Source organism: the organism of the source record quoted next, unplaced genomic scaffold (genome assembly GCF_019419815.1).
Source record: "Pyrus x bretschneideri cultivar Hongxiangsu unplaced genomic scaffold, Pyrus_bretschneideri_v1 Contig17, whole genome shotgun sequence".
Classification (NCBI taxonomy): domain Eukaryota; kingdom Viridiplantae; phylum Streptophyta; class Magnoliopsida; order Rosales; family Rosaceae; genus Pyrus; species Pyrus x bretschneideri.
The window spans coordinates 7,198,738-7,212,902 of NW_025999468.1; the positions used below are offsets into that span (position 1 = coordinate 7,198,738).

General features: G+C 37.4%; 2 protein-coding genes across 3 annotated transcripts; both read right to left on the minus strand.

Annotated features, from left to right (window-relative positions):
• Positions 1–1,042: 1,042 nt before the first annotated feature.
• Positions 1,043–4,670, minus strand: LOC103946374 (prolycopene isomerase, chloroplastic). The gene is made up of 9 exons (XM_009357061.3): positions 4,448–4,670; positions 4,035–4,258; positions 3,830–3,940; positions 3,470–3,523; positions 3,099–3,386; positions 2,646–2,837; positions 2,389–2,547; positions 1,938–2,174; positions 1,043–1,492 (listed from the first exon to the last, which is right to left on the minus strand). The coding sequence occupies exons 1-9, from the start codon at positions 4,632–4,634 to the stop codon at positions 1,178–1,180; spliced, it is 1,767 nt and encodes a 588-aa protein (XP_009355336.2). The 5' UTR covers positions 4,635–4,670; the 3' UTR covers positions 1,043–1,177.
• A 1,413-nt stretch (positions 4,671–6,083) lies between these two features.
• On the minus strand, positions 6,084–13,936 carry LOC103946373 (regulator of nonsense transcripts UPF3). 2 transcript variants are annotated; one of them, XM_048581700.1, is made up of 12 exons: positions 13,504–13,934; positions 12,733–12,839; positions 12,276–12,371; positions 12,052–12,150; positions 11,854–11,933; positions 11,573–11,686; positions 10,475–10,622; positions 9,728–9,798; positions 8,759–9,206; positions 7,919–8,031; positions 7,758–7,818; positions 6,084–6,825 (listed from the first exon to the last, which is right to left on the minus strand). In XM_048581700.1, the coding sequence occupies exons 1-11, from the start codon at positions 13,644–13,646 to the stop codon at positions 7,780–7,782; spliced, it is 1,458 nt and encodes a 485-aa protein (XP_048437657.1). In that variant the 5' UTR covers positions 13,647–13,934; the 3' UTR covers positions 6,084–6,825; positions 7,758–7,779. The 2 variants fall into 2 exon arrangements, with proteins under 2 accessions (XP_048437657.1, XP_009355334.2); XM_009357059.3 differs by lacking the exon at positions 7,758–7,818 and having other exon boundaries at positions 13,504–13,936.
• Between the last annotated feature and the right edge of the window lie 229 nt (positions 13,937–14,165).

The window sequence follows — 14,165 nt, forward strand, 5'->3', positions numbered from 1 at the left end:
ATGACTAGTCTCGGGTCATTCGTGTTAAAATACTAAGATAAGTATGTGCTTAATAGGATTGCGCACACTAAACACAGTCAATAAGAAAAACTTGTCAAGAAAGTTTTACTTACATGTCAAACAAGATATCTTTTAGTTGCAATAAACAAATTAGTCATTAAACCTGAAGTACCATAGTTGTCGTATGAATACGTTTTCTTTATCTTTAATAATGTTACATAGACATGTTAGATCAAGCATGTACCTCAATGTCTATCTTCAAATCTTCAATAACGAGGGAGACTTGCTACGAGATATATAATTAAGAATTCTCCAAAGTGTTTGATTACGATTGAGCAACAAATTCAATCATATCTATGTGAATCATATGAACTTGAGAATTTACATTGCTTCAGAACTATTGCTCAATCCTTATGTGATCTAATCATGTAATTGAGAGAACTAAATTAACAAAAAAATCATATTGCATTGTAATTCCAACTGAATAAGTTCTTTACCAGATATACTAGTGGTTAGGTTTTACCTGTGAGTTGTGGAAGCCTTAACCACTATAAGTTCCTCCACTCATTTTCTCTTGACATACGAAAAAAGAAAAGCATATGCATGGAGCTTTGATATATCATGGAAGTGGACCACTCGATCAAAATGCATGTAATGTGGGGACAACATCTGCATCATTGGGGCCGACCTCTACCTTCCATTATGTTGACTTTTTTGGAACTTAATAATCATTCTTGCATGCATTATCTCTTTGCATTCCCTATCTTCATCCAAAGCAATTAAAAATCTTGGATGGCAACATACTCACAGTTTTTGTTAGGGTTGGCGCGGATCAGTTTGTTCGGTTTAACACCAAAAATATAATTGAATCAATTAGTATTCAACAGTTCAGTTTGATTCGGTTTTGACTTATTCCATTATTGAAATCGATCCAAATTAAATTATTATTGATCAGTTAGGTTCCGTCAATTTATGCTTATTAGATGAACCCTTTAGTTACATATACGATGCCACATTTTTCGTCTTTGAATACAATAGTAGATACATAATATTGTATCATCCATTCATAATATGTAGCAGTATAACACAAGTCTCAGAGGAAGAAATAATACAAACCAAAAGTGTGTAAAAGACAAATAAACTCTGAGAAATGTTACAAAAAAGTTGATAAGAAAATTCAAATTCCAATGGCATCAAGAAGTTGAGAGTGTTGAGACACAGAAACTAGTGAGTTGGCTACAATGGCACCACTGGCAGCAACTGCAGGGACTCCGATGCCGGGAAATGTAGAGTCACCACAACAATAAAGCTGAGGGATGGAAGTTGAATGCCCCGGGAAGGACCCTTTACCGGCTTGTATTGCTGGACCATACGTTCCTCGGTTCCTTCGAAGAAACCTCTGGTGCGTCAATGGAGATCCGACTAACTTCACCTCGCATTTCTCACGGCTAAATCCGGGACCAACTGCGCGCTCCACGGCTCTCCACATAACCTGGATTGCAAGTGATTAATCATAAGCAATGCAGTTTGACACATGTTTGGAAGGAACCGAGGAACATGTCCTCGTGTTTCTTCACTTTCTTGTAATTCAGATTATGACATGTTACTCATGTAACGTTTCACTAGTCTCAGCACATCAATGAAGTTTTGAGAAACCATAGCGGAAATCGAATTTGATCTATTAATTATACACTATCAACATGTTTTTTCGGAAGTTGCTGTATATATAACTCGGTTGAGTTTATATGCTCGCATTGGGACTATGTTTGGTTTTTTCGGTTTTTGTAGGGCTGCACTATATATTCTCTTGTTCTGTCTTCTTTGAATTCGACGAATGAGAATGTGGCTGTAAGTTCGCAACTGGATTGTACTTGTTTTAGTAATTTTAACAGCTGCAGAATAAATACATCGAATGATAAGAAAGCATATGCACGTACCTCAGATCTTTCAGCTTTGAGCTCTTTATATGCAGAGCTTTTACGGTCCAATCCTTTCCACAAATCAAAGGGTTCGGTTCCAGGAAGATAAGCATGCAACACATGTTTCCCAGGTGGTGCAAGATCCGGACTTAGTACGCTAGGTATAGATATCAAAACAACGTTCTGATCGGCATCTACTCCTCTATCCCAGTCATTAACAACTATGTGATGAATCCCCAAGTCCTCGCGTATGTCCTGGATGATGAGCAGGATTTTGAACACATATTAAACAACCTAAGATTTATGAAATGAATTACAAGGTTTGTACAACACCAGGAGCTTTGCAGGCAATAGTTTCGTAAGTTATTTCAGATCATTATAGCTATGATATGTGCAGGGTGATCCTTGAGAGAGAGAGAGAGTCGGGATCATGTTACTACTTATGTCACTTCTCGATCGGATCACTCACCTTTGCATCGAATCCCAAATGAAGATGCATGAACGATTCACATTGGGGGGTCGTCTTAGTCCTGTCGAGAAATGACTTTGGAACAACTTCCTTAGGTAATAGATTTAGAGTGTCCCACATAGATGCATTGCTAACAACTGCTTTTTTTGCACGTATAAACTGCAGCGTAAACGTTTGTTCGAATGTTAACACATAAACAACATATAATTCACTTCGAAGACTTCAAAAGTTTATTTTGTCACGCATAATTTACTCACTTGACCGCTTCTTAGCTTGACTCCTGCTGCTCGACCATTTTCGACAACAATCTTTTCTACGTGACTTCCTAGAGAAATACGCCCACCAAATTTCTTCATTCCCCGGACAAGAGCATCAACAACTGCACCACTTCCGTGCAGAGGGTACTCAAGACAGCTACCTGGCTTATACCATTCTGCAAACATGTAAATCTGAAAAATCGGAGGACAAAAGTGTTATTCAATGCTCCAGTGACATGACAACGTCTTATAAATTATGTTTAAAATTGGAAATCATAGAAGTAAGAAGTAGTTTGAAGAGTCGAAAACATCATTAGCCGCACAGATTAATTTTATTGCATGTAACAAGTTGGAAAACAAGTACAGACCGCTAGACAAGCTTCGAGCACAGCATATATATGCACTTATAACAAACACAAAGAATTTATGTAGGACTTAATGCATATTAGTTACCATCTCTGCTGAAAGTATACCATTAGATTTCACCCCAGCAAGCAAGAAAGCCAGTAGGTCCACCCAGTTACGTATAAAGGGATCTTTCAGTTCCAACGAGTCAACGATTTCTGAGAATGGTCTGAGAAGCTTTGTGGCGCCAAGTGCTCCCTGCGGTCCCATTTCAACAAAAGATTTCAAGAGAGAGGGAGCATATCTAGCTCCAGCAGTGGAAAGAACACCTAAATCCCCTCGGATGGAAAGCGGAGGCAGAGCCATTGCAGCTGCAGACAACGGGAGAATGGCATCCTGTAGAAGAGTTTCACTTTTCATATGAGAGGTAACCCAAAAGAGAACTGCAGAAAATCAAGATATATGCTGATGGTACTCACAAGAAGTTTTTTCCACTCTCGAACAGCATTTGGACTTGCATACTTCTCGAGGTCCTGGAAGGAGGGAAAAAAACCAAACATAGTGAATTTGACTGTAAAATTCTCAGCGAATTATCGATGGGACAAAATAACGATTAAAAAGAGGCTAGATAGATGCAACAAAGGGGATGCGAAGAAAAATATACCGACATGCAAGTTTATTGATTAATGATTAGCTACGAACTGCTCATTGTTTCAGGAGAAACTTGCATCCTCACCGGAGAATTCCCGAGAGATAAGTAAGCAATAATAAGCCAGCAAAAGACAGGCCAAATTAAGGTTAAAGTAATGAAACATGTACAATTCACAACAAGATTCAACCTTGTAAAACTCCGTGGGACCAATGCGTGATAGAAATTCAGCTTCAGGTAAGTAGACCATCCATGAATCATAACTGGCACAAGGAATTGCCTCCCCCAATGCATCAAGAACCTGAAATACGGAATACGAACAAGTCCTCCTTATCATAACGAGCAGTGACAAGAAAAGAGAAAGCAAAGGAAAATGAGTAGGAGGAACAACTGACCTGTCCAAGAGGATTAGCCTGAGGGCCTTTGGACTGAAATCCGGAGAATAGAGAGGGGCCGGAGTCAAACTGAAAGCCTTTAATCTCGAATGAATGAGCAGCACCCCCAGGCAGATCATGACTCTCTAAGACAAGAACATCTTGCTGGTACCTAGCCAAAAGCCCCGCGCAACACAATCCCCCGATCCCACTTCCAATGACTACAACATCAGCTTCTGCCTTCCCTGCACAACAGGTTCAGTAGTTATTTTCTTTTTTTTTTGGACAAACGATAGCGTTAAAGGGTTAAACTGTTAGCCGTTAGGGGAGGAGGTCAGTGGGGATTCAGTAGTTTTCTAAAGATGAGATAATGTATGTTACTTATCCCAGAGAGAGAGAGAGAGAGAGAGAGAGAGAGAGAGAGAGAGAGTTACCTGAGAAAGATTTGTTGTCTTGGAGAGAGGCAGCGCCAGCGCCAGTGGAAGAAGAGGGGGCCTGTCCGACGGAACTTCGCGCCAAAACAACAGGATGATTTCTGACCGTTGAGGATTGCAAGGTGGAAGGAGAGAGGTGAGGTTGGAAAAACTGAAGAGTAGTATTTGGAAATGCTGCCAATGCCATTGTCAAAATATTTTCGAGCTTTGGGAGTTCCTCATGCAATCTCAGTTTTCAGTTCCAACTAAAAGTTTGCTTGGTTGGTAAAGAAGAGAGAGTAGGACTTGGTGTTTTGTAGCTAGCCACGTCATCAATTTCTCAGCCCTACTTCCACTTCCAATCTCCATCCCTTGTTTTATTTATGGGTTTATCCATCAGCAAAACTCTTAACTCCATTTTAGAAAGTAATATTTTTGCTCGCCACCCTATTAGATTGCAGTTTAAATTTCAATATTTGTATAATAAATAGGCTAAATCGAATTCATCTAACGATAATCAATGAAGTGATGAACATTATCACCGCTCAAAGATGGTGAGCAAGCATTCCATTTCTTTACTTTCCTTTCCTTTGTGAGAGTAAAACTTAGAATTGGTTCCTGATTTTTTGCTCTTGTTTATGTGTTATAATTGTTTGCAAATGGCGCTTTATCGCAATTCGGAAAACAATCATACCTATGCACTCTGGTGTGAGTTCGATTCTCTCTGATCCTTCTTCCCCTACTAGCTAATATTTTAATCCGCTAATGTTACCGTTCCTTAAAAGAAAAATATGAATTGAAAAATTTGTTAATTGAGTTTTATGAATTTAACACAATGTGCATTATTGGTCTCTGTCATTAACTTTTTTCAAAATTCTATTCATTTGATTATGTTGCTCAAAACTAAGGGCTTACAAATCTCTCATTTTTATCCTTCCCAACGTGAGACATAACCACATGTGATTCCTTTCTCCTTGTGCACTGAAAAGGTGCGAAAATCACTTCCTTCCGACAGTAACTAGTTTGTCCCAGTCCTACTTAAGATTGATATTTCAAAGTTTTACCAACAACAATAACCAAGCCTCGTATCATTAATTGGGATCGCCTGTATGAATCCTAAAACACCAATGCGCTCGATCTTGCACTAAGTGTTCCGTTAACTCCAAGTACCCTATCTTCTCTTATAATCACTTTCTAAGTCTTCTTAGGACTTCGTCTACCCTTTTTGTCCTAAGCCTCCGTCTCATAGTCACTCTTCTAACCAGAACATCTTATATTTTTTAGTTCACGTGTTCAAACCACCTTAACCGTTTTGCTCTCATCTTACTTTAGCCGTCTTACTATAGCAGAAAACAAATGGTCCAATTGGTAAAACTTTAAGCAGTTCATCATATAAATGCTCACGCCAAATGAGCCTTAATGTTCCTCTTTTGTGCTTCCTATACAGTTCCGCTAGCTCGAAAAACCTAAGGCTATAACATGCACATAGAGAATTCGAAATATACAATTCCAATCATCAACGTTGCTTTCCAACTGTGTCATGACATGCCCTAAAGGCTCCTCGGACTGACGGTCGGGCTTCACGTGGCCCCCCACTTGCCTTGGCAAGAACTGTCCGGTGGAAGCCTTTTTTTTTTCAGAGAAAGAGAGAGAGAGAGAGAACAAACTAACAAACTATATTCCAGCAATCTCCACTCAGAACAATGTCTCCTCCGTTAATACAAGGTGAAACACTGCCAAGACATAGACCGAATCAATCAGTCACTCGCCCGGCCATCAACTGCAAAATGGCTCGAGCTGTCTTTTCTATTCGAAACAAGCCCCCAATCAGAGTATCAGAGAAAACTCCAGGGCCTTACAATACTAACTGGTTGCAGATGCTACACTGCTCGCAACAGGGGGCATAGACACATAAGAAATAAACCGTGAAGCCGCATACAGTGCACAGCCTTCATATTTACAGTTATACTAATGGACGACAACCATCTATAACATAAATACCTAAATATTCCGATATCCAGTGAAAGGCGAGAAGGAATGTGCATAACTCTTCTGCAAGGAGACCATTGTTGGGGGGCACTCTGATAAAAACTGTTATATACCTTAATGATGCTGATGTCTTTTACTATTCTTCGTTTCCCCTCCTATTTCCGTGCTGTCACCAGCAAAGTTGGAAATTTCTTCAAACCCATGCTATCCTTATATACACGTGTCTCCATCACTCCGTATGGCTTTCCGAAAGGAACATCTTTCAATGCTGCTGACGCTTTGTTTACAACTCTGTAATCTGTCCGGAAAAAATCAGACAGCTTCAGGGCACTGGTACATGCTCACTCTGAAGGTTCTTTTTTTTCTTTTTGGTAATTCACTCTCAAGGTTGAAGTAGCCAAAACATCGCACTGCAAAGTCATCAACAGAAACCAATTTTAAGTCGTTTATAAAAAGACAAATCCCGATTTAAACCTCTTATAAGAAGAGTTGTTTCCTTCTTTTCTCAATTTCTTGCAATATATACTAATCATGCATACACGGAATTCTTAACTACCTATCATACATGTAACACAATATCTGCAGGAGGGAGAAGTGCAGATAGGCATGAAGCTTCAACAAGAAACGCTAACTTAAATAACAAATTAATGCAGTTGTGCACACAGTAGTTCTAGATAATGATAGCACGGCTAGCAGTTAAAGAAGACAATAAAAAGATAGCATCTTCGGCAGTGCTGGGAATAGTGATTGTCACAACATACCATCACAAACGAGAGAGACTCTTGGAATCTCAAATGAAAGCCATATAGAACAGGACAATAAACTTCATATGATGCATTAGGCTACCACAATTCATACAAGATGACAAATGACCTCATTTAAGTTGAGCTGTCCTCCAGCTCCAATGATTACCACAATTGATGGCCCGTACTATTGGTGTGCGAAAGAGTGATTATTACACATAAAAAATTGATTTTTCAAAAAATAGATCATTAGACAGTTAATTCCCTTCTTACTGGTCACTAAACAATTAGAAGACTCGGATCAAAACCTAATTAATTAAATACATAAAAGAGCCATCCCATATTGCAAATGAATCACATGTTAGTTTTGATCTGTCTACTTTGAGTGGTCCCCCTTTTAGAGGTCTATAATGCATATGTTCCTACCACCTATGCTTAGTTTCTCTCTTATCAGTAAAAGGTATCACTCTTTTTCAATCAACTTGTATCGACTTTTTACTAACTATCAATTATCCATTGTGTAGAAAAGAATGAAGGCAGGGTAATTCAGATGATCATCAGGATAATTCATATGATGATGGATATAAGATTGTGTTTACCAATTTAACAAAAAGAAAATCCTCAGGAACCAGAACTTGACTTCTGAACCCACACTTGTTTCTGCAGACACATTAAAGTAAATGTGTAACAGCCTATTACAGAATGAATAAAAGACAAGATATTGAACACAAGTTAAGTGGTATGCTGAAAAAACAAGCACCTCATGGGAGCCATAGCCTCTCTTCGAATGTTTTCCTTCACCTGCAACTGGAGAGCCATCAAGATCCTTAACACCATGTGTTGCTCCACGGCGACCATGATGTTTATGGGAGCCTGCATAAAGTATTAGTATTTGTTATTACCGCATCAAGAAAAATGCACCAAGCTCCTGCCAGGCCAAAGATAGATCGTGCAGATGCATAGGTGCTTTAATGTGCAAAACATTTGCTAGTCATACAGAAACATCAGTATTTTTGCCAAAATATATATTTTTTAGGTCCTGGAATAGTAATGGCATTAAACTGCCATTTCCCGTGTTTGTTCAAAATTTCAATAGTTCTACCAAAATTACAAGTGGAAATTTGACATATTTCAATCAGCCACTAGTCACTACAACAATTTAAGAGTAAGCATGTAAGCTGCACTATATGTAGAAAGAAGGGAGCTCCTATGGACCTACATTTAACTAGTTTTTTTATAGTCAAAATAGTAAATTATTGATCAAATAAACAGCATCTGAAGTTTCACAAAAAATGTTTCTCTTACTTTTACCAATATAGAGACATTAAAATTTTCGTCCATAATTGTGTTTTTGGAACCTACACAGATATCTAATACCTGGGTTTTAACTTCCACTCAGTATTTGATATAAGAACTCTACACAGGATTTTTTTTTATTCATGCAAAATAATGCCTGATAAGCTCTTCAAGGTTTCAACAATAATATTTTCTTACCTATGTCCATATATTTTCACTTATTCATGGAAAGAAATATAAACATTGATTAGAGTACGTAGCAATGTAACCCTAAAACAAAGTTTCCTTTGAACAGTAGTCGCACCTTCTGAAGAATCTAAGAGTGAGTGATCAGGTTGAAAAGCAGACGACAAAGACTCATCGCTTGCAGATGATCCATCTAAACGATTAAGAGGAGTCCATACACCACGATCAGGTCTGTCCTTATTCCTCGTCCGTTTCTCCTGCTTCTCACTATAACTACCATGCAAGTCATTCCCAACTATCTTATGATCTGGAGCTCCATTTGTATCCTTTAAAATCAATTGCACATGTTGCGACCGAGGAAGTCGTTTGTCCCTATCTGAACTTGAACTCTGGATTTGCTGCTCCAAGTGAATCCCAGAAGACTGACTTTGACGTGCATCCTTGTTTAGAAGTATACTTTTGATAATCCTTCCCTTATCATGATGACGCGGGTTCTGTTTCAGTGCAACTGAACCACCCATGTTTTTAGAATATGTACTATGCTGCAGTGACATGTTCGCCGGCACCTGCACAAGGAGTGATAGACATGAACAGAAGTAAAAGGAGATCACATTTCTCAGTGTCAAAGCCCTCAGCCAGTCTAAATACGCAAACAAAATGTTGCCACTTTGCAACTTATTTGATGACCATTTTTTTTCAGAAGCTAAAAGTTTATTTTTATATAACATATGCTTAAATTATGCAAATTAAGTACATAGTCGCACCTAGATTTTCAACAGAAACATGCACACAATAAACAATATAATTTGATATTAAATTATATCATGCTGAAACTGCAATCCATGCATACTATAACATGCATGTCGTTATCACTACCGTCTGCACCTATAGTCAATATTTCCTGTCACAACTCAATCTAGTGTTAAATTATATCATGCTGTGCAAAAAGTAGAACAAGTTAACTAGTTAACTGACATCATTTGGCATATTGACAGAACTACATCAGAAAACATAAAACGCCCTCTCACCCCACCATTGTAGACCAAAAGATAACCAATAAATGAGATCAAGCAAGGAGGAGGTTTACATGAGATATCTCCTTCTCTTTCTCTTTCACAAGCAAGACTTTCTTTTTCCCAGCATCAGCACCCAAAACTCCTGAAATAGGGGTAAGAACTTATAGATCAAAAATGGAAAGCAACTCACTGTCAGATAGGAAAAAAAAAGGCGCAATACCAGAATTCAGGAAGAAAGGAGGGGGGGGGAGAGACCCTACAATAAAAGATAATACTCAAAAAGGGAACTATAAAGAGGGAGGAAAAAAACCTACAAATCAAATGTAAGGGGATGCAAGGAAGAAGCTTGTAAATGCAAAACTTCTGATTTTCTCCAATTAAAACTTAAAACTATATCAACCAACCAACTTGAAAATTAATTGAAACAATGAAAGCTACCAAAAATATTTCTTAGCTATGAAATGCTCAAAGTATTCTCTGCAACTAAATAAAGATTATAACCAAACTAAGAACAAAGTTCAAAACTCTACAAAACTTAAAACCTTAAATTCTGTATATGATAAAATGCACAAAGTCCACCATTCCTAAAAGAAAATGACTGAAGGGAAAACTATAGTACTTGCAACATAATCACAAGCGCCAGACGAATGAAAGGGAAAAGAACCTTGACATCAAAGTAAGTTTAAAAGAGACATCAAAAGTGATAACTTCCACTTCATAGACAAGGAAAACCATTGAACCATTGCATGTGAGTGAGGGTACTAGGGCAAAAAATGCCTAGTCATCAGCAAATACTCTCAAACAATCAAATAACATACCACTCTCCTCTTCAAACAATTGAGTTCCAACTGCAGATGCCAAAATGGCAGACTTCTCGGAAGGTTGCTGATCATCGCGCTTGGGTACCAATGTATATGTTGACTTGTCTTTGGCACTGGTGTTCTTTCTAGCATCCCTCACAACATACTGCAAATCAGACAGGCCCTCTAAATAACCTTAAACATAAAATTTGACTTGCAATCAATTATAAATTTCCGAGACGAACATGGAACTAGGAACTGCCAAAAATGAAAAACTAAGAAAATGTCATAGGCCTCAAAAGCCAGCCACCTACAAGAAAACAGAATAATGCAAAACCCTGTGAATAAGATGAAAAAGTTCCAGCAAGAAGAGGATAAGCCAAGGATTCTACATTAGTACGATACCTTTTAGTCCCAAAAGTAATGCAGAAAACCTACAAAAATTATTCAAATTTTGGATATACAACCCATACACAAAAGTAGAAAAAACAACTAGCCTTCTAAGTTTCATCTCTTCTACTTTTTGAACAATGACATATGATAACAGTAACATTGATCAAATATAATGACTACAAAAAGTGCATATAATATAAGTATTAGAAGTACTAAATTCATATTATTATAGCTTTGAAAGAACATAAACAAAAAGGGGGGTTACCATTGCGGAATGTATTTGTTTCATCTCTGAGGAACTCCAACGGTTAAAAGTTGAAATTATCAACCCCTCAATTTGATTATGAGGAGAAGTCTGGCCAATGCAAATTTCAAACTCCTAATGAACCAGTTTTAAACATAAATATCTACCAGCCTTTGTCATATTTGAACATGTAGTCAGAGTTTCAAACAACCAATGAGATGAAAGATGATCTATAATTTGAAACTTATGACCATAATAACTAGGATTTCGAAGATGATGCGAGGGAACGGAAAGGATTCCAAAGATGGTGGAGGTTGTGAATCACTGGGTGTTCTAGATCAATTAGTTCTCAATTCTGATCAATGGAAGGGTAGAGTGAGATTTATCACGAAAACACTTATTCAGCTAAAAAAAATAACAGAAAAAGGTGATTTGATAAACTGGCTTTCGGCTACATATATGCATAAAAAAATGAGTACCATTGAGGCAGAATTCTTTTTCCTCTCAGAACCCCGTTTGGTCATAGGTAAAGTAGGACTTCGAGCAGATGATGCACCAGCTCTTCTACTTGTTTTACCATTAGACGGTAACCTCTGTCAGCAAAGATGAAGTATGCTTAGAAACTCATCAATGCTTATCTAAAATTCAATTTTAACATCTCCTAACAGCACTAAAATGCAATAATTGAAAATCATATTGAAAGTATGAATTCCACTAATCAATCGTCTCCTAGTTATCAGTAATATAAGCCATTAAATACCCGAGATCCAGCCTTGGCAGCCCTTTTTTGACGAACAAAGTCCATTAATGGTGTAACTATTGGAACGTCCTTTCCAGCACCTTTAAAAAGAAAAGTTAGACAAGAAAAATGAATCATTTGAAAGAATGCACTAAAAGAGAATTCAATACTAAATATAAATTTTCTTTGTTATTATATTAGGTGATCTGTCTGACTAACCAGATCGTTCTGCTTCTCTTCTCTCCAATTGTGTCTCTGCACTTGGAAGATTCTCAGCAGGCTTTGCAATGAATTCAAGAAACTCCAAATACTCGGGATCTAGATGTTCATCAAGTAAATACTTGTACTTACTAACAGGAAAATAATTGTATATATAAGTCCACACGCAACAAAACAAGCTGTCGAATTTTTCTTTAAATGAATGTTACACATTAAATTATTACCTCTGAATATGGTTCCTTCACGACCATCCTTCTTAGACCAATGTTTTGGAACACGTTGTGAAGGAGCATACTCAACAATAACTTTAAATTGACTGCCTGAAAATGGAAAATAAATACTTTTAAATTTCATTATCTCAAATAAAAACTGTGGAAGGTTCCTGAGACAAATAGAAATCAAACAAATACATATATATGAGAACAACATGTTAAATCTTTTAAAAATAATAAAAATAAAAAATAAAAAATCAGCAGTTTATATATTTTTTTAGCTGCAAGTAAAGCACATGAAAAAACTTCATTACCACCATGAGTTAGGAGAGCGCCTTAGCAAAAGAAAGAATAAAATATCATTAACCAAAACAAATATGCATATAAGCTGAATAGATATATTTCAATAAGACTTCTAACAAGAAAGTTGATGTGTATGATAAATCCGCAAAACAAGCTCAAACAGTACCCTTTTCATTAACAAACAGATGACCGTCAAAGAACTCAGCAAAGTCGAATACATCATCTGGCCTCTTCAAATCAATGTAGGCTCTAGAATATGACTGATTCTTTTGGCTGAAAAATTAATTCAAGAAAAAGAAAATTAGCTAATCTTCCATCCTGCCGAATGTTACTTCAAAGTTTCAAACACTTGATGCTCAAATATGACTAGTCATTATGCTATTATGATTACAATTTAAGCCATGATAAAAAGTTTCTTTATTAGAACAAGGAGCCCATAAGACGCGCTTCAAAAGCTATTTATCAAAATAATAAAAATACTAATGCCGCAGAAAACAAGCAACCGACAGAGTAAACGATTCTATAGGCACCATAGACAAAGTGAGGACCATAATTCGAAATAGCCCCTAAAAATAAAAAATAAATGCAATAACTTGGAGGTGCCAAAACACAGTAGCTATGAAGAAGTATACAATCTCAACCGTGCAAATTGAAATGTGAAAAGGTTTCAACAGATCAGAAGAATCCACTCAACACTCCCATCCGATACAAAGTCAACATTCCAAGCAGCATGAACCTAAGGTACTAACAAACCATGAGTTGATAGTATGAACTAAAATAAACCCACAAACAAATACGTATCCCCTTTTGATTTCTACACAAAATTTATGCTAACCCATCAACAAAATTATGAAAACAAAGCCAAAATGGCACATAAGACAGCGAAAGAAGTTGTATTTCAAGTAGAACCAACTAACAAATTTGCCAGAAAACCCACCTCCTCTTGCCAGGACGAAAAGCAACCCAGTTGTAGCGGCCAGCAAAGAAAACGTCGATTTGTTCCACAAGCGCAGCTTGCGAAATCGAAGGCGGCAAGTGTCGAACCACCACCTTGGTTCGATCCAACTGGCCCTTCATCATCTCCCCAATCCAAAAACAAAAACCCTAGAAAAACCAACTTAAAGCTTCGCAGAATCGAACGGTTTTCGCAAATTGCTTCGGAAATACACGAAAAATCTCCGCTAAATTACATCTTCTTGGCTTCTGAAAATCATCGATCGAGGTCGATTTGAAACCCCTAATTCACCAATCGCCATGCACGAAAATGCTACAGACGCAAGAGCGAGTTGAAACGGTTGCGTTTTGCGCCTTCAGGTCTTCTCCCCCTCCTCTGTAATTCTCTCTCTGGGTTTTGAGTACGAAGAAGTGATATACGTATGCATACGTGGGTGTGTTTGGCACGTGACATATCGAAGTAATAAAGTATTGAAATAGCCTGAAATCAATGCATGTAATCTCGTTAGCAAGTGGCGATTTGATGTCATGATGGTGGTGGAAAGATATTTGATGTCATGATGGTGTGGATTTGAATTTATTGGTGGCTAATTTAACATAATTTGTCATTTAATAAAAAATAAAAAAAATGTATGTACTCATCAA

What these genes read in the sequence shown, in the direction of transcription:
- LOC103946374 (XM_009357061.3), bottom strand. Translation starts at nt 4,634, where the DNA reads ATGGCATTGGCAGCATTTCCAAATACTACTCTTCAGTTTTTCCAACCT. An exon ending in AGGCTAATCCTCTTGGACAG is followed by an intron (nt 3,941 to 4,034) that starts GTCAGTTGTTCC and finishes TCCGTATTTCAG; the next exon opens with GTTCTTGATGCATTGGGGGA. An exon ending in GAGAGTGGAAAAAACTTCTT is followed by an intron (nt 3,387 to 3,469) that starts GTGAGTACCATC and finishes ACTCTTCTACAG; the next exon opens with GATGCCATTCTCCCGTTGTC.
- LOC103946373 (XM_009357059.3), bottom strand. Translation starts at nt 13,646, where the DNA reads ATGATGAAGGGCCAGTTGGATCGAACCAAGGTGGTGGTTCGACACTTG. An exon ending in TTTCGTCCTGGCAAGAGGAG is followed by an intron (nt 12,840 to 13,503) that starts GTGGGTTTTCTG and finishes TTAATTTTTCAG; the next exon opens with CCAAAAGAATCAGTCATATT. An exon ending in ATTGTTTGAAGAGGAGAGTG is followed by an intron (nt 9,799 to 10,474) that starts GTATGTTATTTG and finishes CCCCTATTTCAG; the next exon opens with GAGTTTTGGGTGCTGATGCT.